The sequence below is a fragment of the Nyctereutes procyonoides genome, unplaced genomic scaffold (assembly GCF_905146905.1).
Source record: "Nyctereutes procyonoides isolate TBG_1078 unplaced genomic scaffold, NYPRO_anot_genome, whole genome shotgun sequence".
Lineage (NCBI taxonomy): Eukaryota > Metazoa > Chordata > Mammalia > Carnivora > Canidae > Nyctereutes > Nyctereutes procyonoides.
The window spans coordinates 7,130,278-7,154,990 of NW_026575042.1; the positions used below are offsets into that span (position 1 = coordinate 7,130,278).

The 24,713-nt window shown below is 40.3% G+C and overlaps 1 protein-coding gene across 1 annotated transcript in view; it reads right to left on the reverse strand.

Moving 5' to 3' along the window:
- TRANK1 (tetratricopeptide repeat and ankyrin repeat containing 1) overlaps window positions 1-24,713 on the reverse strand; it is a 108,228-nt gene that overhangs the window by 44,793 nt on the left and 38,722 nt on the right. Inside the window, exons 5-9 of the mRNA XM_055321456.1 lie at window positions 24,098-24,216; window positions 21,359-21,442; window positions 20,980-21,118; window positions 18,883-19,020; window positions 6,566-6,736 (exon numbers count right to left, since the gene is read on the reverse strand). Of these exons, the coding sequence (XP_055177431.1) occupies window positions 6,566-6,736; window positions 18,883-19,020; window positions 20,980-21,118; window positions 21,359-21,442; window positions 24,098-24,216 (651 nt within the window). The remainder of the gene's footprint in view (window positions 1-6,565; window positions 6,737-18,882; window positions 19,021-20,979; window positions 21,119-21,358; window positions 21,443-24,097; window positions 24,217-24,713) is intronic.

The following is a 24,713-nucleotide window of genomic DNA, read 5'->3' on the forward strand; positions in this document are numbered from 1 at the left end:
AGTTTCAGTAGTGCTCAGAAGTGTTAGAAAATAGGAATAAATCATTTCAAAAGGAGATTTTGCTTTTACCTGACATTTTCCTTTCAAAACTAAAAATGGCAAAACTGGTTAAGTTTTAGTACACATTTTATTAATTTAAATTTATATATCCATTTCATTTTTATAAAAGTGTATAATTTAAAAAGCATGGAATAAAAAAATAAAAATAAATTAAAAGCATGGAATAAGACTAAATGACCGAATCTACATATATAAATAAATATATTTATATTTATTTGTGGAGACAGGTGAGTTTATGGAGAATTAATATTTTCTTGTTTTTTCTTTCCTACATTTTGTGAATTTTATTTTATTTTATTTTATTTTATTTTTAAAGATTTTATTTATTTATTCATGAGAGACACAGAGAAAGAGAGGCGCAGAGACACAGGCAGAGGGAGAAGCAGGCTCCACACAAGGAGCCTGATGTGGGACTCGATCCCGGGTCTCCAGGATCACACCCCGGGCTGCATGCGGCGCTAAACCACTGCGCCACCGGGGCTGCCCCCATTTTGTGAATTTTAAAAAAATGAAACATTGCTTTTATAATCAGGAAAAAGTATCGTGAGCATCCTGTAGGTTGATTCCAGACACTTGCATTTACTGAAAACAGGGCACGTCTTGGTGCTGAGAGATGGGAAGATGACAGAGGCATTAGGGCCTCTGAGTCCCAGGCTGGGACTATGGGAAAAACCCACACAAAGAGAAGGTTCCAGTGTCCTCTGAGGGCTGTGTATGAGGTGCCTGCATGAGCACAGAAAGCAGCTGATTACCACTGGAGCAGCAGAGGGAAGGCCTCAGAGGCCTGGAATGGTTCTCACTCTAAGTGAATCAGAGATTAGGAACCAGGAGGAGAACAAAAGCTCCCTAGAATCTTGGTCCTGAGAGGAGCAACAACGGCCAGAGAGGGGGACATGCTGCCACCTGGTGGTAGCCGTGAGAGGCTGGTAAAGAGAGGTAAGTTTCACTTTCCAGGGTTCCAGGTGAACCGCACTCAGCAGTCCAGAACCAGATGATCCTCCTATGACAAATCGTCAGAATGTCAGCACTAGGGGCAACTGTGTGGCTCAATTGGTTAAGCATCTGAGTCTTGGTTTTGGCTCAGGGCATGATCTCAGGGTCGTAGGATCGAGCCCTGCACCAGGCTCCGGGCTCAGCAGAGTCAGGGTGAGATTCTCTCTCTACGCCTCCCTCTGCCCCCTCCCACACACTCTTTCTCTAAAATAATAAATAAATAAATCTCAAAAAAAAAAAAAAAAGTCAGTAGTAGCCTACTGCTCTGTCATAGTAACTATGTCATTCTTTTTCACCTCATCAGGTAGGCATTTTATCATCCATATCATCACAAGAAGGGTGACTGCAGTATAATCAGGTGTTTTGAGAGAGAGAGACCACATTCATGTAACTTTTATAACTGTTCTATTTTATTATGAATTATTGCTGTTACTCTCCCACTTGGCATAATTTATAAATTAAACCTATGGGACGTACATATAGGAAAAAACATAGTACATACAGGGTTCAGTACAATCCACGGTTTCAGGCATCCACTGGGAAGCTTGGATTGTTTCCCCTGCAAATAAGGAGGGTACTGCTGTATATAGTCCTGACTGCTTAGGAGTAAAGACTTACTCCTCCAAGCGGGCTCTGGCTCCCCCTGGTACTGTGCAAGAACTGCAGGATTTCAAGTCCTGTCCTGAACTGCTAAATCAAAATCTGCATTTTAACAGGGTCTCAAATGGTTCCTGTTAATATCAGGATGCTCGGGTTTAGAAAACAGCAGAAATCTTCATTCAGCAAGACACTTTATTTCTCACCTCGATGCAAAAGCCACCCTCTCCAAAGTCATCATCACCATAATCACCAAAATGCTGCACAGCAATGCTCAGGATGAACAAAGGGTGAGAGCATTTTTTATCCTAGTCTATAAATTAGAACACTGTTCATCTGGGTACAAAAAGCTAGCATCCTGATGTTTCTTTACTTGGGACTACAGATGTAAAAAACCGAAATTATTAAGTCCGTGGGCTCAGGTCAGGACAAGGGTATCAAACTCCCCAGCAGTAGGGGGTGCCTGAGTGGCTCAGTGGTTGAGCGTCTGCCTTCAAATCAGGGCATGATCCTGGAGTTCCAGGATCAAGTCCCACATCGGGCTTCCTGTGTGGAGCCTGCTTCTCCCTCTGCCTATGTCTCTGCCTTTCTCTGTCTCTCTCTCTCTCTCTCTCTCTCTCTGTGTGTGTGTGTGTGTCTCATTAATAAATAAATCAAATCTTTTTTTAAAAAAGACTCCCCAGCAGTAGCTCTTCCCAAAGATAGTATGCTTCCATCAAGCCCATTAATGTGTGAGGATAGGGAGGGATTAAAGCCCATAAAATCTTCATTCTTATGACTGGAGATCTACCTTTATGCCCATGGCCACAGGCCCTTGCTTTGCCTGTCTTCTCAATCACTACCCTGGTTAAAAAGACCATGCTGGAGCTAAAGTCTAAAACTACACTATCCATTACAGTGGCCATAGCTTAATTATGTAAAATTAAAATGAATTAAGTAAAATTAGAATCTCAATTCTTCTGTTGGGTGAGTCACACCCATTTCAAGTGCTCAAAAGTCATACGTGACCACAGGCTATCATAGGAGACAGAGCAGATACAGAACATTTACATCAATACAGAAAATTATATTGTATGGTACTCATCTACAAAGATTCCCCAGGCCCCCACCTCAGGCTTTAAAGTTTGTGTGCCACTGGCAAAATCTTAGAAACAAAATGTATGCATACAGATCTATACAGCCATGATCCACAAAGTGACCATGATATTCAGTACATACGTCACATTCCAATACTGACTTCTACAATGGTTTTGTTGCTAGTCTTTGGGAAGTACGTGACCAGAAGACTCCAACTCATTAGCCCTGACAACTGTCATCCTCCACTTGTCTGATTTTTAACAATATTTTTAAATAATATATTAATTATATAAAATATATAAATATATAATACATAATAATATATTAATATAATATATTAATATATTAATATATTAACATAATATATAATATTATATTAATTATATAATATATAAAAATAATATATTTTTAAATAATAAAATTTTCTTTTTTTTTTTTTTTTTTTACACACAGCGTTTCCCTAAGTCTTTCAATATTCTTCTAGCATGGCAAGGAAAAATTCATGGTCAATGGTCTAAAAAACTTTAAAGTAATAACATCCAATAAGCTTACCAGTGAGTATTGGGGTCCGTGGGCTTCACTGCATCCATGATCATCACAAACTACCCAGTGAGCCAAAAGGCAGGCTTGGAACGAAGCACATTGCTCTTGAATGTGCCTTTCTTCCCAAGCGAGCATAACTGAATTCTAATAAGTAAAAAGGGAACCAACTGCTATTCTACGGAGGTTCTTTTCCTGGTTCCAAACCTGAGCCACAAATTCAGTTGGTGAAGTGGGGAGAGGGAAGGAGAGTGAGACTCTGTCTCAGAAACTAAGCAGTTTTTAGGATTAGCAGATTTCAAAGGTTCTATTATATTTTTAAAAAAAACTGAAAAAATCAAAACTTTAAAAACTAAACAAAAATGCATGACTTATGCATTTAAAGTCTATAACACCATATACAGCATACACATACACATGTGCAGTATTCTAAGAATTAATGTTAGAATTAATTGCAAAAAAAATTAAATTTAAGTGAAAAATCTGTAAATAACTCAGGCATTTTCTACCATTAACTGGTGGCCCGTTTTTGTTGTTACTTTAAAACCTGGAAATTCACTGGCAAAGAAATCTGGTTAGTTTCAATTTCTCAAACAGTAGAAACCATCCTGAGGCTGAGATTTCAGCCATAAACTCTCACAAAGCATTTCACAGTGATTTATTAATCATACTTCCTCACAGAAGAAACTGCAAGTCCTTAACTCAGGGGTCTTTTAAGACTAAACATGATATATCACAGCTTTAAAAAAAAATCCATGAAAAACAAAGAACTCTACAAACGCACTTCTTTCCCCTCATTCCAGTGATCTCACAAAAACAGAAGATATTTTAAATAAGTAAATGAAAATGAAAACATAGATAGGGCAATGACGGGGCCAGTGAAAAGCAGCTTCTTCCCCATGTGAAACTTTCCTGACCCTGGCGATCCCAATGATCCCTGCCTGTCCAACTGCCTCCCACTCCAACACATACACTCAGTGTGCTGACTTCAATTTACCACCTACTTACCCACTCCAGTGGGGACAGTGTTTCTGGGGAAATGCATCCAAGTAACTCCAGTAAACACACTAACCATCGATTAAGTATTAATCAGTTAGTCCCTCATTCATGCACACAAACCATCCAAAGAGGGATCCCTGGGTGGCGCAGCAGTTTGGCGCCTGCCTTTGGCCCAGGGCGCGATCCTGGAGACCCGGGATCGAATCCCACGTCGGGCTCCCGGTGCATGGAGCCTGCTTCTCCCTCTGCCTATGTCTCTGCCTCTCTCTCTCTCTCTCTGTGACTATCATAAATAAATAAAAAATTAAAAAAAAAAAACCATCCAAAGATTAGAAGATAATTAAAGAAAAGCAACAGCACAAAATGGAAACAAGAAAATTAATCTACCAACCCCAAAAGAAACAAACAATTCAGAGAAAAGAGGAAGATAATTCTTTTAGAAAAAAAAAAAACTCAATATTCTTAAATGCCTTTCAGGAAGAGGTGGCAAGTTAAAGGTCTGGGGAGAAAATGTATCTAGAAAACAGTAGGGAAAGTGGAAAGACATGTTATAAATTCAGGAAGCTCAGCCATTTAATAATTGCAGCAAAGAGACATCAGAAGGAAACAAAATGACAGAAGATAAATTTCCCTGAGCTTATTAAAAAGTTAGATTGAAAGGGGCCAGCAAGAGCCAAGTAAGAAGAATGTATAAGGAAACCTAGAAACCTAGCAGAGACATTTCAAACCTCAAAGGACAAAGAAAATTCTAGAAGGAAAAATAAATGAGACTGACATCATACTTCTAATCAGTAGCAAATGGAGGTTAGAATACAATGACATGATTTCCTCAAAGTTGTGAGGAACAAGGTTTTACAGTATATTTCATAATCCTAAGATCTTATGAATTCTTGGATACACCAGAAACAGGTGACATAAAACTGACCTGTCACCAATGGTTGAAACATATTCCAACTCTAAAGATGTTAAAATGTGGGGAGGAAACTATGATTTAAAATCGATGAGATACAATGCCTATATTCAAAAATACAATGCCTATATTCAATCAATATAAGGACAACATAAAGACATTCTCAAAAACTCTGTAAGTCTACCATCTATGCTCTTCCAGGAAAAACTTGCTTAAGTAGGTAGTCTAGCAGATCAAAAGAGACATCTAAACAGACAACATGAACCATAAAGTCATATATGAGTGCAAGAACTAAAGGAAGCATAATACACACACACACACACACACACACGCTAGGGCTGAAATCTAAATTGAAAGTCTAAATTAAAAATAATTTTTAATTAAAAAAATTTTTAAAAAAAAGGGGATCCCTGGGTGGCGCAGCGGCTTAGCGCCTGCCTTTGGCCCAGGGTGCGATCCTGGAGACCCGGGATCGAATCCCACATCGGGCTCCCGGTGCATGGAGCCTGCTTCTCCCTCTGCCTATGTCTCTGCCTCTCTCTCTCTCTGTGTGTGTGACTATCATAAATAAATAAAAAAAAAGAAAAAAAATTAAAAAAAAAGAAAGTCTAAATAAGGTCCAAGCTGTATATACGTATACATACATATATATATGTACACACAATGACGTGTGTGTATATAGCTTATTAACCAGGATGCTTAAATGGTATCACATTTAAAGAGCAAAGTTTTCAGAACATTTGGTGATTCTTTTCTATGGGTTCTGCTATGCTCGCAGTTGTAGAACATAATTTACATAATCATTTACATAATCATACTACCACCATGTAAATGCCATTTACTGGTTTTTCATTTCTACAGTTCATCTATGGATGAGGCACAGGACACTTAGAGCCAAGGAACAGAACGTAAATGACACAAATGACATTACTGGGCAAAATTCAACAGTTGGCACTAACTTGTTGCATTTCATCCTATATAGCAGTTAGTCAATAGATGCTGCCCCAAACTGATAAACCATATCTATTTCAGAGTTATGAACGTATTTTAAATTGTTGGTTGTAGTTGCTTCTGAGGAGTAGGCTTGATTTTTGTTAGCCTCTGTCCTATATGACTTTTTTTCCTTTTTTTCACCATGTGCATGCAGGAAAAAAAAAAAAATCACCCAAACTCCCCAAAAGAGACCTGGCAACGTTATTGGGATATCATAGACACCCTCTAAGTAAGAGTTATCTCTATCTTTCAAAAAAAACCAAGTTTTCCAAAGGCTGGGGGGGTGTCTCACTTCCATCTTCGTATACTAAGAAAGTGTACACTGATTTGTATCTAAGGTCACGGTACCAGTTTTACCACCACCCTCCAAAAAAGTTACTTCACTAGAAGCTGTACCTGATAGGTCCTTAGAACAGACGGCCAGCTTTTCCAAGTGACTGTTGATTTTCTCAATGGCTTTGAAGTTCTTATTCCTCTTCAGGACATCCATGGCAGACCGGGACTGTCGATCCAGCAGGGTAGGGTCTGCCCCAAAGCGCAAGAGCATCTGCACATCCTCTGTCTGTCCTAGAGCGGGCCAAAAGGAGAAAGGGGGACTGTCGTGGTTCCTTCCATAAGGAGAAGTCCCCATGAGTGCTCTTCCTCCCAGTTCCCTGCCCAAGCAGCCCGGGCAAGGGGACCAATGTCCCTCTGCTTATAGAATCTAAACTGCTGGCCTTGGGCAATCCGCCCAACTCCTTGAAGCAAGGAGTCCTATGTGGAGTGAGTAGGACAATAGCTTTTAAGAGGTTCAGAAGTGCGCTCCTCTCTACCTTTCTCCCCTCTCCCTGGCAACCAGCAAGGAGAGGGGGAATCTGGTAACTAGGCAACAGTTACAGCTGTAAGGATAACAGCAAGCTGTGACTTCAGATTTCTTTATTCCCTAGAGAGAAAACAGAATATTATTCCAGAAAAAAAAAAAAAAAAAGTCTGGGGATTGAAGAAAGTGGCAATTGCTTTCAAATCAGGGTCTTTTACCGTCATTACTGTTTCAACCCTCCCAGCCCTGACCTTCTGGCTGCCAGCTCCATTTGCTGCTTTGACGTATCTATTTGCCAAGCATCAAGGTATCTCCACGATCACAGATGCAAGAATTTTCCAAATGGAACAGGTGTATCCCTGGGGGTGCGAAGACTTACGTGGGCACAGGGTTAAGCAAATCAATGCCTGATCTCCAACTTCCATACCCAGGCTTTCCTAAAATCCACTGCCTTAACACGGCACCTGTACCCTAAATATCATCCTGTCCGTGGCACTCCCTTTCATCTCCCCAGTCACAATGGCCGTTCTCCCATTTACAAAAATGAGACAAAATTTAAAGTCAAACTTTTATCCATGGAATATCTCACTGAGGCAGACAGAATTATAAGATAGGCCCCCAGATTCCAAACCCCTGCCTGGTGCACACACACCTTCTCCCCCAGGTACTCAATCAAACATGAAATCTAAATGTGATGAGATGCTGCAAATGCAACCAAGGTCCCAAAGCAGTTGACCTTAAGATAGGGAGATTACCGTGACCTAATCACATGAACCAGGAAGGTCAAAGGTCTAGAGGTCAGGAAAAGGGTAAAGATTTAAAATACAAGACGGGATGCACAGAAAATTCTCCCCTGCTGGTCTTGAAGAGAGAGGGGGCCACATGACAAGGAATGTGTGTGGCCTGTAGAAGCTGACAGCAGCCTCCGGCTGAGAGCCGGCAAGGAAACGGGGACCTCATTCCTATAACCAGGGGGAAATGGGTTCTGCCACAACCATGTGAGCCTGAAAGAAGGCCCACAACTCCAGATGAGAAAACAGCCTCCCTCAGCACCCTGGTTTTGGCCTCGGGAGACAGCAAGCCAAAAACTCAGTCCCATCATATCACACCACTACTGACCTATAGAACCCTGAGCTGGTCAACGGGTGCGGTTTTGAGCCACTGCATTTATGGTGATTTGTTACAGAGCACAGAGAACTAATTGTTAATTAATGCACTGCCCCAGAGGAGGTGAAAATTCCTGACCTCCAGAGTACCAACTGAAGGGAAAATTAGGTGCCTATAAGCCCCTTTTAAAAGGAACTACAGGGGCGCCTGGGTCAATCAGTCAAGCATCTGACTCTTGATTTCAGCTCAGGGTCCTGGGATGGAGCCCCCATTGGACTCCATGCTCAGCCGGGGGTCGTCTTGAAGATTCTCCCTCTCCCTCTGCCCCCTCCCCCACCGCATGCTCTCCCTCTCTCTCCCGCTTTCTTAAATACATAAATAAAGCTTTAAAAAATAAATAAATAAATAAAATAAATAAAAGGCACTACAATCTACCCTCCTCTTCCTGCCCTCCAAAATTATTATTTTCATCTTTAATTAGTTACAGAAGATTTTAATATATTTCTGTTGCTTTGATGATATCTGTAGTAATAATTTTGTCATAATTAAATCTAGAAAAAAGTTAACCCCTTGAGTCTTAAATCACAGACTTTTTTTTCTTTTTTTAATTTAAAGCTATACAAGAACTTTTGTTCCAGAAGATCACTGAATGATTAATTAGACTTTCTTTTTTTTTTAATTTTTATTTATTTATGATAGGCACACAGTGAGAGAGAGAGAGAGAGAGGCAGAGACACAGGCAGAGGGAGAAGCAGGCTCCATGCACCGGGAGCCCGACGTGGGACTCGATCCCGGGTCTCCAGGATGGCGCCCTGGGCCAAAGGCAGGCGCCAAACCGCTGCACTACCCAGGGATCCCTAATTAGACTTTCAAGCATAAACTATATTAGGGTAAACTTCTTTTTGAAAAGTAAACTAGAAATATGATCCTCCCCCAAAAAGGGAATGTACAATTTGATATTTTTTTACTATTAAAGAGCTGGTCCATAATTGTTTAAAATAGATGTGAGAAGCTATCAAGTTGCAGTATATCCAAATAAAGGAGTGAGGTAATAGTTTTATTTTAAAATATCTGTGTCCACAATCCCGAAAATTACTTTTTCTTACATATTTTTGACTCATAGATTAAAAATTCTACGTATCAAGGTAAAAACATGTAAAGAGGTGCATAGGCTTTCAAAATTCTTCAAGATAAAGAAGCACAATTTGAAGGCATACTAGATTTTTTTTTTTTACTTGATTACCACCCATTACCCCTCTTCCTGAGAACAACACGTCAGTTCTCCTTTGAGAAAGCGGCTTCACCCCTTCCCAGCCTACCTGATCTGACGGGACCTCACACATTCAGTCACCACGACGTCCTCCACCACTGCCCCAGCCCCAGCTCCGCGGATAAGCATCGGACCGGGCCTGACCAACAAGATCATTCCATCCCCTGGCTCTGCCCCAGCCCCAGGGTGAACACCTGACCCGGATCCGCCCAATCACGTCATTCCATCCTTCTGGCTCTACTGATTGGCTCGTGGAGGGCATGTGACCCAAGTCAAGTCACCCAGACTCTGCCCTAGGACTTGAGCTGAAACGCTGAGCGGAGAAATTCCTCTTTGGCTGAGATGGGCAAACGGGCACCCTGTAAACCTAAGGTGTAAGCGGAGGTGGCTTCCGCTGGAACAGAGCTTGCCTAAGAATGAGCCTAACACCGAAGAGGGCAGAGCTGGGAGGCAGGGCAGATCCTCGAAGACCCCTCTGGAGCACCTGGAGCAAACTCTGAACTCCTGAGTCACATGAGCCAATAAATTCCCTTTTTTGCCTAAACCAGTTTGAGTGTCTGTAGCTTATAAGCCAGAACTGATGGTTTCAGAGGCTCTATGGTGCTGCAATTATTTTACATGATTAATTTGGAATTCAGGCCACATTGAAGTATCTGGACGGTTCCTGACTCTCCGTGTATCAAACAAGTCCTCAAGATGGAGATAATCTCATACGCTGTTGGAGCAACCTTTCTGGGGTTCACATGAACAATAGCTTTCAAAAGCCAAATATATCCCAATATGCTAACATCCTAACACTGAACATATGTTTTTATTTATGCATTCATAGAATATTTGGGGGGAAAAATAAGATGTGGGTAACATTAGTTTCTGAGCTTAAAAGGACAGAGACTATGTATACTTTTTGTATCTTTTTTGATTGGTGAATGTGACCTATTTAAAATTTCAATAAAATGAGTTTATCCAAATAAATAATATGTACAGTAATTCTTTGAACAAGCAGTCTCTTAACTAGGAAGTAATCCTACAGAAACATTCCCACCGGTTCACAAAGATATATATAGGAAAATATTCTCTGAGCGTTGTCTGTGGTAGCAAAAACCATTTATTTAATCATCCGTCAATGGGGTATAGTCATGTCACAGAATACTGTGAGCTGTTAAAAAAAAAAAAAAAAGAAAATATCTATGCAAGTACTATTAGGGAAAGATAGCCAAGATAATTGTTTAGGGGAAAAATCAAGTTGCTGAATAGAATGTCGAGTATGCACACATTTATATTTAAGAGAGGAAAAGAAAAATTGGTAAAACTCACAAAAAAATACTTGATAGTTGGCTTTGTGAAAGAGAACTTACTTTTTATCACATATCTTTTTAAAGTGTTAATTCTTTTTTTTTTCTTACCAAGAGGATGCCTTTCACTTTCTTTTCTTTTTCTTTTTTTTTTTTTTCATTTTTGCCTTTAAAATTCTTTGATTGAACATACCGTTTAGTGGGTTTCAGTATATTTATGAAGTTGTATAATCATCACAAATATCCAATTCCTGGACATTTCATCGTCCCAAAAACAAACCTTAAATGCATTAGCAGTCACTCCACATTTCCCCCTGCCCTACCCCCAAGGCAACTAGTAATCTGGTTCTGTCTGTAGGGATTTCCTTATTCTGGATATTTCATACGAATGGGATCATGTAACATGTGACATTTTGTGTCTGGTTTCTGTCACTCAGCATAATGTTTCAAGGTGCATTCATGTTGTAGCATGTGTCAGTATTTTGCTCTTTTTTTATGGCTGAATAATATTGCATTGTATGGATGTGCTGCATTTTGTTTGTCCATTTAGTAGTTGTTAGAGATTTGAGTTGCCTGCATTATTTTAGCTGTTATGAGTAATGCTTCTATGAGCATTCATGTACAAGTTTTTGTTTGCATATGCTTTCATTTCTGTGAGGTATGTACCTAAGAGTAACATTGCTGAGTCATATGGTAGGTATCTGAGTAACTTCCAGACTTTTTTCCAAAGCAGATGCACTATTGTTCATTCTCACCAACAATGGGTGCCAATTTTTCTACATCCCTGTCAATACTTGTTACTGTCCATCTTTTTTTATTTCAGCATCTTGGTATGAAGTGTACTTTCAATTTTTAAACTAGTTCTTGGAAGATGACTTGAAGAAGCCTGTATGAAGGATGAAACCAGTAGAATAGAACAGAAAGTCCAGAGTTAGTGACATCTCAAATCCCTGAGGTCTTGATAACACTTTAAACAAATGATGCTGAGATAAATAGGTAGCCATCTGGAAAATGGTAAAACTAGATCCTTACATTAAACTCCACTGGATCAGGGATCTAATGTTAAGAAGGAAAACATACAGGCCCCAGAAAAAAATTGTAACTCTTCAACTTTGATGTAGGGAAAGATTTTTTTAACTCTGACTCCAAATACAAGAGCAAAAGATCAATAGATTGATAAATTTGACTACATAAAAAGAAAATATTTGTGTGACAAAAAAGCCCAAAGTCAGAATACAAGTTACAAACTTGGAGGGGGCGGGGAATCCATAACTCATACCACAGACAAAGAGCTAATGAACAAAGAATTCTTAAAAATTGAGGACAAAGCACCAAAACTCTATGGAAAAATGAGAAATAGACATGAACATATAACTCGGCAAAAAAGACATAAAAATGGTCCTCAAATATATTTTTAAGGTCCAAACTCACGCTTAAATAATTAGAGAAATGCAAATTAAAACAACCTTCAGATACCAATTCGCACCTCTCAGACCAGAATAAACTTAGATATACTGAGACTATAGAGAAAGAGGCACTCATATATTGCAGGTGGTTGCGCAAATTGGTACATCCTTCCAGATGGAGATTTGACAATATCTAACAGAACTATGTATGCATTTATGCATATGAACTAATATGAAATTATTTCCAGGATATACTAATGAAAAAAAGCCAGGTGCCAAGCAGTAGCTATAGAATGAGACCCTCCACATAAAAAAAAAAAAAGAGAGAGATGTAAGAAAACACACATGTATCTGCTCATTACTGTAAAAGGAATCCAAGAAGAATAAGGAAAAGAAAAAGAAAGAAAGAGAAAGAAAGAAAGAAAGAAAGAAAGAAAGAAAGAAAGAAAGAAAGAAAGAAGAAAGAAAGAAAGAAGAAAGAGAAAGGAAGGAAGGAAGGAAGGAAGGAAGGAAGGAAGGAAGAAACTGGTCACCTACGGGGGGGGGATTTGAAAGGGGAAGAAAAAGGGGGTAAGTGGGAACTCAAGGGTGTCAAGAGACAAGGAAGAAGTGACACTTCTCTGAGTAAATCCTTTTGTAAAGTTCAGACTTCTAGTACCATACTATTGTCCCTTCCACATACCAAAATATAAACAAAACCAATCAAGATGTGAGGAAAAACCTAAAATGCAACGTAAACACTGAAAAACTATACCTACAAATGAGCAAAACAACCATAGTAGATGGAGTGGGGAGGAAAAGAACTAGATGCTCTAGAACTGAAGACAAAAAGAACTGAACACAAACAAACATAAAATAAACATAAATCTAGTTAGTAGATGTGTTTCTCAAAGGGACATGGATTATCTAGTCTGAAACTCATACAACTGAACAAGTAAGTAAATATAGATGAGAGATGTTACACATTTTAAAAGGCTAAATGACCATGGTGTTAGACCTGAATCAGAGGCATCAGCATAAACTCATGGTTTTTGATACAGATGCATGCAGACATACACAGTAATACAGATGTCTCTATGGGTTAGTACACGAACATATATTTCCTACCTCTGTCTGCTGAGAAGGCTTAGAAATAATGACACTCCAGTAACAACGATCACACCAAGTACCAGACCCTGTTTTCCACGCCATTCTTTAACAAAAAGAACTGGGGATCCCTGGAGAAGCAGTTGATTCCAGCAGGACCCAGAAAATTCATGCAACTTGTAGTGTCTGAAAGTAAGGAAGTACTCAAAAAAGAATGGGGCTTGTCAAAGGAACACAGGAGCCAATCTGAAAAAAAGGAGTGCCTAATGGCCAAAGCTGAAATGATTTGAGCAACTATAGATTTTATCCCATAGAATAAATATCCATTAGTCCATACATGCATACATACATACATACATACGTACGGAGAAGGAACAACTCTTCATTGCAATAGAATTCCAAGTAATAAACGTAGAAGGAAAGAAGAAAATAAAAAATCAACATTAATCAAAGATCACCATAACAGCTAATGTGGAAAGATCCACCAATGGATATAAAAATTAGTGTGTAAAAATTTGAAAAGAAGCAGGGTATTTGCAGAACCTTAAAGTATCTCCTCCAAGATATTTAACAACTACAAAGAGAAAGATGGTATTATAATGGAGAAATCCCACAGATCACACCTTAACCAACTAATCAAAGTTAACATCAGAAGACATTTTGAAATTGTGAACTCCTTGGTATGATGTCAAGAAGTACATGAAATCATTTCTATAGTATTCTTACCAAAAATCTATAACTTTATTCCAATCATGAGAAAAACATCAAGCAAACTCAAATTGATAGACCTTGTATGAAACAACTGGCCAATAATCTTCAAAAGGGTCAAGACCATGAAAAACTGAGGAACTGTCAAAGACTAGAGGAGACTAAGGAGCCCTAATAAGTAAATGCAGTGTGGGTCTCTGAACAGACAAAGGACATTAGTGAAAACAATGGTGAAATTTGTATGAGTTCTGTGTATTAGTTAATAGCATTCCATCAATGTTAACTTGATTTTGATAATTAAACTCTGACATATAACATGGTAATAAGATTAAGAGAAGCTGGGTGAAGATATATAGGAACTCTTTGAACTATTTTTGCATCTTTTCTGTAAGTCTAAAATTAGTTCAAATTGAAGATTAAAAAAAAATGTTGAGCTTCCCTGGTGAAAAAGATGAAGATGTGGGTAGTGAGAGAGAGGTGGAATTAAAAGGAAGAGAAACAGCCTGTAAGAGTCGTGAAGCCTCGTTTGGCAGTAATCAGGGGGGCAGTCCATGTTTACACCTGCATAAAGAAAGGTCCCTCTCTTGCCTTCACATGCTTATTCTCCCGTGTTTCAGAGATTCCAAATGATCTAAAAAGAAAGTTAAGAAAACAATCTCATTTATAATAGAATTAAAAGGGATGCTTGGGTGGCTCAGTGGTTGAGAGTCTGCCTTCAGCTCAGGTTGTGATCCTCGGGTGCTGGGAACAAGTCCCCCCCATTAGGATCCCCACAGGGAGCCTGCCTCTCCTTCTGTGTATGTCTCTGCCTCTCTCTCTGTGTCTCTTATGAATAAATAAGTAAAATCTTAACATATATATATATATATATATATATATATATATATATATATATATTAGCATTAAAGAGAATAAAGTACCTAGTGGTGCCTGGGTGGTTGTCAGTTAACTGGTGTCCAATTCTTGGTTTTGGCTCAGGTCATGATCTCAGAGTCATGAGACTGAGCCCACATTAGGCTCTGTGCTCAACACAGAGTCTTCCTGAGATTCTTTCCCCTCCTTCTCCCTCCACTGCTCCTCCCCCTGCTCATGCTTTCTGTCAAATAAATAAATAAATAAATAAATAAATAAATAAATAAATAAATATTTTTTAAAAGAATAAGATATCTAAGGATAATGTTAACCAAGGTGGTAAAGGACTTGCACACAGAAAACTACAAAACATTACTGAAAGAAATCAAAGAAGACATAAATAAATGGAAAGACATCCTGTGTTAATGGGTTGAAAGAGTTCATATCATTAAAATGTCCATACTACCTAAAGTGATCTACAGCTTGAATGTAATCTCTATCAAAATCCCAATTACATTTTTTCCAAAAGAAAAAAATCCTAAAATTCATAAGGAAGTACAAGGGACCCTGAATAGCCAAAACACTTCTGTGAAAGAAGAACAAAGCTGAAAGTATCACACGACCCTATTTCAAAAGGTATTACAAAGCTACAGTAATCAAAACAGTATGGTACCAGCAAAAGGCAAACATAGAGACCAATAAAACACTATAAAGAGCCTAGAAATATCCTCAGGAAGGTTTCAGCATTTGTAAGAAATAGTATTAAGTTGTGCTTTCCAATATGGCAGCCTCTAGGCACCAATGTGTCTGCTGAGTGCTTGAGATGTGGCTGGCCCACACCAAGATATGCTAGCAGAGTAAAACATGTGCTGGATTTCAGAGACTTAGGACAAAACCAAAGCACAGAATGTAAAATATCTCTGTAATTTTTATATTGATTATACAGGGAAATGGTAATATTTTAGATAGATGGCTTAAATAAAATATATTACTAAAATTAATTTCACCTATTTTGCTTTTCTGATAGTCATACGACTATCAGAAAATTTTAAATTTTGTATGTGGTTCTCATTATGCTTGTACTGGAAAGCACTCCTTTTAAGTCCCAGGAATTGGAATGCTTGCCAAGTTATCGATGCAAACAGTTGGAATTCAAGACTCTGCATGCATATAAAATACCCAAAAACTGGTCAAATTTCCTGGATTCCAGGACACTTGGAGTTGTTTCTTTGCAAACCAAAGAGTTGTGTCTGGAAATACTTTTTCTTGGGCATTTTCAGGCTGGGGATGAGTAAGGCGAGAACAATGGCTGAAGGCATAGACTTTAACCATAAATTATCAGGTTAATAATAGCTTTAGTACAACTCACACCAGTCCACAAGACCCAATGATTGAATGTCCAGAAATGCTACAAGATGGTTGATAAACACAGCCATTATTAACAACTAATTTATTTAAACTTAAAATAAATAAATCACATTAAAAACAAAACTCATCACTTTGCTATTGTCTATGATAAGGTTCCTTTACATCTATCTTAACATGGATCTGTCTGGTAAAAATGCAATAAAATAGTATGCTACTGCACATTTCCCAGCCCCATGGCAATGACATCATGTTAATAGCTTGAAATCATCCATGGTGGGAGTATTTACACCAAGGAAATTGGCGAACACCACAGGTCAGGGCTCTTCTCTTTGAAGACCCAGTTGTCAAACCTTTGCCAGGATACCACTGTCTCTAAGAGGATACTAATATACACTGGGCACCAAAAAGATAGTAACAAGTATTGGCAAGGACTTAGAAAAATTAGAACCTTTGTGCATTGCTGGTGGGAGTATGAAATAGTGCAGCCACTTTGGAAAACAGTCTGGTAGTTCCTCAAGAGCTTACCATGTGATATGCCAATACCACTCTCTATCTACCTGAGAAAAATGAAAATACATTCCAAAACAAAGACATATATGCAAAAGTTCACAGCAGCATTATTCATAGTAGCTGAACAAATGTCCTTCCACTGATGAATGGATAAATAAGATGTGGTTTATCTATAAAATCGGATATTACTTGGTAATAATAAGGAATAAAGTACTGACACATGCTGTGACAAGGATGAACCTTGAAATGCTCAGTGGGCACTTGGGTGGCTCAGTGGTTGAGCATCTGCCTTTGGCTCAGGTCGTGATCCTGGTATCCTGGGATTGAGTCCCACATTGGTCTCCCCGTAGGGAGCCTGCTTGTCCCTCTGCCTGCGTTTCTGCCTCTCCCTGTGCCTCTCATGACTAAAGAAATAAAAATCTTAAAAAAAAAAAAAAGGGAAAGAAAGAAAGCATGCTCAGTGAAGGAAGCCAGTCACAAAAATTATGTGATTCTATTTGTATGAAATGTCCAGAATAGGTAAGTACATGGACACAGAAAGTATATTAGTGGTTTCTTAGGGCTGGAGAAGTGGGGGGAAATAGGGGAGTGACTGCTAATTGATAAGAGGTTTCTTTTGAAGATGGTGAAAATGTTTTAAAATTGATTGTGGTTAGCCAAACTGTGGAAGGAGCCTCGGTGTCCATCAAAAGATGAATGGATAAAGAAGATGTGGTCTATGTATACAATGGAATATTACTCAGCCATTAGAAACGACAAATACCCACCATTTGCTTCAACGTGGATGGAACTGGAGGGTATTATGCTGAGTGAAGTAAGTCAATCGGAGAAGGACAAACATTATATGGTCTCCTTCATTTAAGGAATATAAATAATAGTGAAAGGGATTAAAAGGGAAAGGAGAGAAAATGAGTGGGAAATATCAGTGAGGGTGACAGAACATGAGAGACTCCTAACTCTGGGAAACAACAAGGGGTAGTGGAAGGGGAGGTGGGCGGGGGCATGGGGTGACTGGGTGACGAGCACTGAGGGGGGCACTTGACAGGATGGGAACTGGGTGCTATATTATATGTTGGCAAATCAAACCCCAATAAAAAAATATTTAAAAAATTTAAACTCTATAAAACTTTGAAAAAAATAAAAAATAAAAATAAAATAAAATTGATTGTGGTAATGGTTACATAACTCTATGAATGTACTAAAAACATGGAATTGGACACTTTAAACAGGTGAATTATATGGTATATGAATTATAATTCAAAAAGCTCAAGACAATAGTTGTAGCACACCCTTCCTCATTTGCCCAGATGTGGGTTCCTGGGACCCAGTCCAGTGGGGAATAACATCAGAGAAATACACCTCACTGGGCTCCTCCAGTATATGCTGAGGAGAAAAATTGTAAGTTCCCAAGAGGACCCAAGAGGCCAGGGCTCCCCAAAAGGATGCCTCCAGGCTATGTCTAGTTCACAGGTGTGTTTAATTTTGAGCAGACATTTAATAGTCACGAGTTGTCATGTTTTTTAAAAAATCTACCTTTCCAATGTCTCCCGCCATCAGAAGATGGCAGCAAGAAAAAAAAAAAAAAAGATGGCAGCAAGGCCTGGTTCCCACGATTGGCAGCAAGCCAAACTCCCCACCTCTCCCTGTCACTTCCCTTCCTCTGGGGCTGGGAGTCCATTACCATTCATTATCACAGTTACCCTAACGTTTTATAGAAGAAAAAAGGTGCTGTCTCCAGGAATTTCCAGAAAAGCAAGAGGCATCAGAAAGCCTGGTGTGTGGGAGCGCACACAGCCTTCCTGTTTCACAGGCTAACAAGGTATGTCTGTGTCAAAAGAACCAGCTTGTCCTTGCATGCACAGCCTCACTCTTCCTCGAGGCCTGTCTGTCCCTGGCGAGTATGGAGAAGGAAATCCCTGTGTTAGATTCTGAAGCAGCCAAGAAGCAGGACCGCGTCTGTGGTCTGGTTCACAGTGTGAACTAGCACAGACTTGGCATAAAATAAAGCACTTAATAACCAACCGTGTGAGGCGGAAGGGAAAAAGTGCAGCCAGAAGTCCCTGTCCTTGAGACATTCAATCCCACAGAAGTCACTGAAGCTGAAAGGACATGTGGGACCCAGCCATCCTTCCTTCTCTCACCTCCGTCCTTCCTGCATATGGCCTTCCCTCTGTGTCATGCTTCATTTGAGGTGAGGTTTAGCCCTATGCTGTCGAAGGACGGATGGGTAATACATGTGGTTGGTTGCGTAGGCTCTCTAATGCCCAAGGTCATCCAGCCCACAATGCACCCTCCAGCCTGGAGCTGCTACTTACGCTTGATGAGGTATCCTGGGTAGGGGGCCACGGAGGCAACAACATGGAGGACAGTGCAGCCATCCTCGTCCTTCTGGTTGATTCGGCCTTTCCACTCTGGCTTGTGGTCCATTAACCACCTGAAAAGATGGTTTTCCTCTGAAAGGAATTAAAATGAGTGACTGATGTTTCTTTCTACACACAGAAAATCAAAAAGGCACATCAATGTGTACCACACTGAGGGAACCAAATGGGGAACCCAACACACATTTGCCACTCACCACAAATACATCCAGGAGACACAGAGTTGGTAAATTAAAAGGGTGACTTAGAGAAAGCTATTCATAATAAACCTCAGTCAGGTTCCCTAGAGGCAGAGTCTGAGACAAGAATTCTTGTACATGCAAATTGTTGACAGGGAGCTCAGGAGAAAGAGAATGAGGGAAGTGGGACAGAGTAGGGGAATGAGGCAAGCAGAGATGTGGTCTCAGCCAAGTCTACCTCAGTCTGATCCCACAGGGAGCTGTGGAGCATGAACTATATCGCAGTGCTGACCCACCATGAGGCAGGGGCTAACCTTTTGCACCACGTGCTAGTCAGTCAAGAGCTATAAAACACGTCTAGGGAGGGGGTGAGATTGACGGAGAACCTCTGTAGGAAGTGGTGCTTATTGGCCAAAAGCAGCTCTCTGGTGAAGAAGGTAGCTGTGGAACAGCAGGTGGGGATGGGCGGATTGGGACACCGGTGGTAAAGAGGCTCCAAGCAGGGCACCGAGAATGCAATGGCAGGAATCAGGTCAGTATCTGAAAGGATGACCCTACTCCTTACTATCAATAGGTCATAGATTTAAAAATTATTTTCCCAGGCTCCTTCCTTGTAGCTCCTGGGATCAAGGAGAGCCACGTGCTTCTGCCAACTCTGAGCACACCACTTGTCAGCATGTCAGAGTTTTCGCCTGAGAAACAAATCAGGGATAAAGTAAAATACTTGGTCCTACTGATACCTGCCTGTACCCACAGGAGCTAACGTGAAGAGCAGCTGCAGTGGGGAACCATGACTTTCACAACCAGAGGAACACTTCTCTGGGTTCCAGAGTCCTGCTTTAAAACTGAGAGGATTGGATCAGATTGCTTTTAATCAGACTTTACTTTTACATCCTGGATCCACCAATCTCTGTGTGAGAATAAAGCATCTTATGGACTCTGCAGTGCATGAAATGGATAGAGCAAGGTAAATCTAGCTAGAGCAAAGTGGTGACCCAGCTCTTGAAGCCCCTGGCCACCCTTCTCATTCCTTCATTCTTGGGAAGGCAATCCAGCCTAGAAGAGGAAGACTTTCTAGAAAATTCTCTTGACCCCCTCTGACTCTAAAACAGTATGAGTAAATCTCCAACACTGATGCTATACATGCTTGGAAAAGAAAAACAAGCCTTTATCTAACGTGTGTCTGTGTGTGTATGTGTATGTGTGTGTGGTGTGTGATAATGATAAAATTTAAATATTTTCAATATTTATGAAATCATAATTGATATTATGAATATCAATATTATGATAAAATAAAATTTTAAAAATTATAATCCCATAGCCAGGTGGTGAAAACTTAAAAAAAAAATTATGAAAATCAGAGTGCTTTAGAAGAACCACAAGAACTCTGTGTCAGCAAGAACCAGCGTTTTCCTTGGTATTGGCCCCCAGCACCACCCTCATGGCAGTCAGCCCTCTAGCTAAAGAGAAAATGAGCCTGAACACAGGGGGAAAGACCATATGTGCCTTTGCCAGTGGGAAGAAACTCCATGGCCTCAGGGAGCTCTGCCCAGCAAAGACTGTCTGTCCCAAGTCCCCTCCTTGGGTCTCAGGGCTCATGTGCTGCCAGGATCCATCTAGGAACACAGAATCCTTTCAGCTTGGGACCCCCAAGCCAGGAGGTCCCAGGCGAAATAAAAGCAATGCTGTTCCCTGTTGCCTTCATTCATTTGAATAATCAAACTACTTGCATGTTCAAATCATCTGAATATTCTACCTTCAGGGGCTAAATTCTGGTCTCCTTGAGCTCAGTGGAGTGCCAGAGCTCAGAGCTGGGAGGGCAGCTTGGACGGTGTGTAACTGGAAGAACACTCACTTGCTTGGATACAGAGTCGCATGAGGGCATGAAGAGGGTAAGGTCCTATACTCTCAATACTTGCACCGATGCAGATGAGCCACTGCACTAATCTGGGTACCTGTTCCATCTTCTCATAAAGTCCAATGAAGACATATTTCTGGGGAAAAAACACAGAGGAAGAATCATGGAAGTCACTCCAACCACATGAAACTTCAAACTCCTTCACTCATTAAGTTTGTGATCAATAAAACCTGGATAGCTGTGGCCCAAGCCTGACATGGTTATAAATCATAAATTAGCAGTGAGGGAGCTGAAGTCCCCTTATATTCGCTGAGGTCCCAAATACAAACCTGAAGTGGCCTGACTTGACACCATATGTTTTAAGAAGCCACCTTACCTCAAAGAGACTCTTCAGTGATAACTCTGGGACATGGATATTTCTTGGTAGCCGGTCTTTTCTCGCTGACAAAAGTAGGAATGACTGATGAGAAGGGAGAAAAAGAAAAAGCTGAAATAATAATGTTCTCCACATAGGTTTGTTTGTTTGTTTGTTTTTTAAGATTTTATTTATTTGAGAGAAAAAGAACACAGCAGGGGAAGGGGCAGAGGGAGAAGGAGAAGCAGATTCCCCGTTGAGCAGGGAGTCCACCTCAGGGCTCGATCTCAGGACCCTGAGATCATGACCTGAGCCAAAGGCAGACGCTTAACTGACTGAGCCACCCAAGTGCCCCTCCACATAGGTTATTAGAGCAAAACTTATCCTCAAGGTTAAAACAAATGAGCAAAAACAAAACAAAATACTCTCCAGCCCCATCTCTCTTTTTAAGCTAGCTGCCAGGCTTTACGGCGTGAGCTGTAATTGAAGGCCCCCTGTCCAGCCAACGTCCTGTTCCTGCTGAGAGCTAAGTTCTCTCCATATTTCCTCAAAGCCTGCTAAGGACAGGAGCAGCTGACATCAAGCAGGATTGCTGAGAGTACAGTGGGTAAAAAAAAGTGATTCCCTCTAAAAAGCTTACTCAGCAAGCAGAAGAATCCAATCACTTACGAGTATCTCATTCCAATTAATCTTTAGCACTTTAGTGTTTCATAAACCCCAAGTGTTTGACCCTGGCAAGCAGCTTGTGGAGTGGCTCCTATCAGCTAGTGAGAGTGACTGCAATTCAGAATTCAATCCCCAATTCCATGTCCTGTAGCCCTATTAGTAGCTTCAAATAGGCCATGGTGAGAGTATTGATACTACAGAAATTGACAAACACTACACATCAGGACTTCTTTTTTTTCTCAAAGAGTCAGTTATTAAACCACTGGCCCTATCTCAAGTCACAGAAGAAACTGAATCCCAGAATGGTTAAGCAATTTTTCCTCCTCAGGACAGAGAGCATGTCCTAAGAGTTTCCTATTGAGATCATCCACATGTGCCAACAGTTCTGAGGGCTCCAGGCTCTGGTATGGCCATGACTGGAGACCCAGGCTCAGCATCAACCTCTGCCATGTATGCTCTTGCTAGTGGATGTGGGACCATGGGAACTGAGCCGATGGCCACATCTTGCTTCCAGGTTTTCAGCCTGATCCCCACTCTTTACTGTTCACCCTGAACAGGCTCCAATCTCAGATGATGTCCTCAGTGTTCTGATTGCTGACCTGGCTTTTTCTTTTTGTACAAGATGTCTCTATTTGCAATATGTGAAAATGACTGGGGCCCCACAGCTGGAATATTGGAACAAGTGGATCTGCCACTTAGGCAGCATTCTTGACTTTCCTTTGCTGGCCTGCTTTCTCAAGACCTTTTAATATGGGGGTGAGCTTCAGGGAACTTGTTGCCTGGACTTTAGGAGATTTCCAATGAATCACCTGAAACTATGCCCATAACTGTGTGTATATGCAAAGAAAACCCCATCAATTTCATTAGATTCTGATGGAATCCATGAGCTTTTTAAAAATTGAAACATTCTGTATTCTAAAGTCATTCACCCTGCCTGGCTCTAGAGTCCTTATGGGTTACCCTCACTTTGGGTGACTTTTCTGGACTGCCCAGCTTCAGAAAGCCCAGCAAGCCCTTCCTGACTTAACTTCCCCTGCACACTAGGAGCCCACCATCAGCGACAACTACTATTCACTGGGCACTTAGCACATGCCAAGTATCGTAAAGCTCCATTAGCTCAGTGCCTGGCACATTGTAAGCCCTTGATAAACATTAGCTAATATTATTATTAGGTGTTCTTGGTCCATCATTTCTCATCCTCACCAAATCCCTGAGGGAGCAAGTTTATATTCTGAAACTTACAAATGAAGAAATGAGGCTCAGGGGGGAAGTAATTAGCCCAAAACAGAAAGTAGAAGATTATGATTTGAGGAGGGATCTGTGTGACACTGAAGCCTAGGCTCCCAGCCTACTCTGCTCCTCCATTCTCTGGATTCCTGACTCTGGGTTTGGCACCCACAGACTCACTGTTACCTGTGGGCAACAGACCCTTAAAGCTACACAGAAGCAGGGTGCCTAGGTGGCTCAGTTGGTTAAGCATCTACCTTGGGCTCAGGTCATGATCTCAGAGAACTGGGATCAAGCCCCATGTTCAGCCTCAAGTCAAACTCCGGCTCAGCAGGGAGTCTGCTTCTTCCTCTACCCTCTCCCCGGCCCCCCACCCCACCCAGCTTGTGTTCTCTCTCAAATAAATAAGTAAAATCTTTTTAAATTTTTTTAACTGAAAAAAAAAGCTACATAGAAGTGTTCAGAGCAAAAAAGGTAGGTCTTCTGACTCCATACTAGCAAATGCAGTATAAAAAAGATGATGAAGATGAACATGTAATTGTTCATTTTCCTTATTCCACATTACCATTAGGGCTTAAACTTGACACTTCTGTGATGACAATGAATACAGAGATCAAGGAGTGAGGGCAATAAACATTAGCTAATATTATTATTATTAGGTGTTCTGAATATGTTTCCTATCTTTAAAAAAACAGAAACTGGCTAATTAATATCTCTCAGTGACTTTCCATCTTTAATGATGGTGCAGTTAAAAAGTTATTTTGGCATCAAAATAAACAAATAATAAATAACAATCCCCTCCCCAATGCAGGCAGAAAGAATCCATTTCATCAAAAATACACTTTTTGCACATCTTCTTTTACTTACATGCCATAATCCTTTCTTTGCCAACTTTTCTATTACAGACTGCCACACTTCTGTTGAGAATCTAGTAGTAAAAATATGATCAAAACAGGGCAAGAAACTTTGCAAAACGATGGGATCACCTGAAAAAGAGTTCCATTGTTTAGAAATTTTAACCTGAGCAGAGTCCAGAACATTTAGGAAAAGATCCTCCAATTAAGATCACAGAGAGACACACAGAAAAATAAAGATATCAGAAAAAGAGGTATTTTCAAAGTAAAAGTCCTATATAGTTGACTGAAGTGGCAATCATTTTAAGTTCACCTATAAATTCACTGCCCCAAGAGTTAGGCAGTATGATGTGAGCTAATAGTCAATTAGCTCTACTATATGTCAAACCCAGCAATAGGTACTAATATTTAATCCCTCAAATAGACCAACAAGGCACTGGCCTATTATCTCTGCTTACAGAGGAGGAAATAGAATCTCAAAAGTTTAAAAAAAAAAAAAACCCACGTCCTTTAAGAAAAATGTGACAAATATTATTTTCACCCAACCAATGAGAAATGATAACAAATGAAGTCAGGCTTCATGGCGTATCATGCAGCTAGTTAATCACAAAAACAAAGGCAGGAACCCA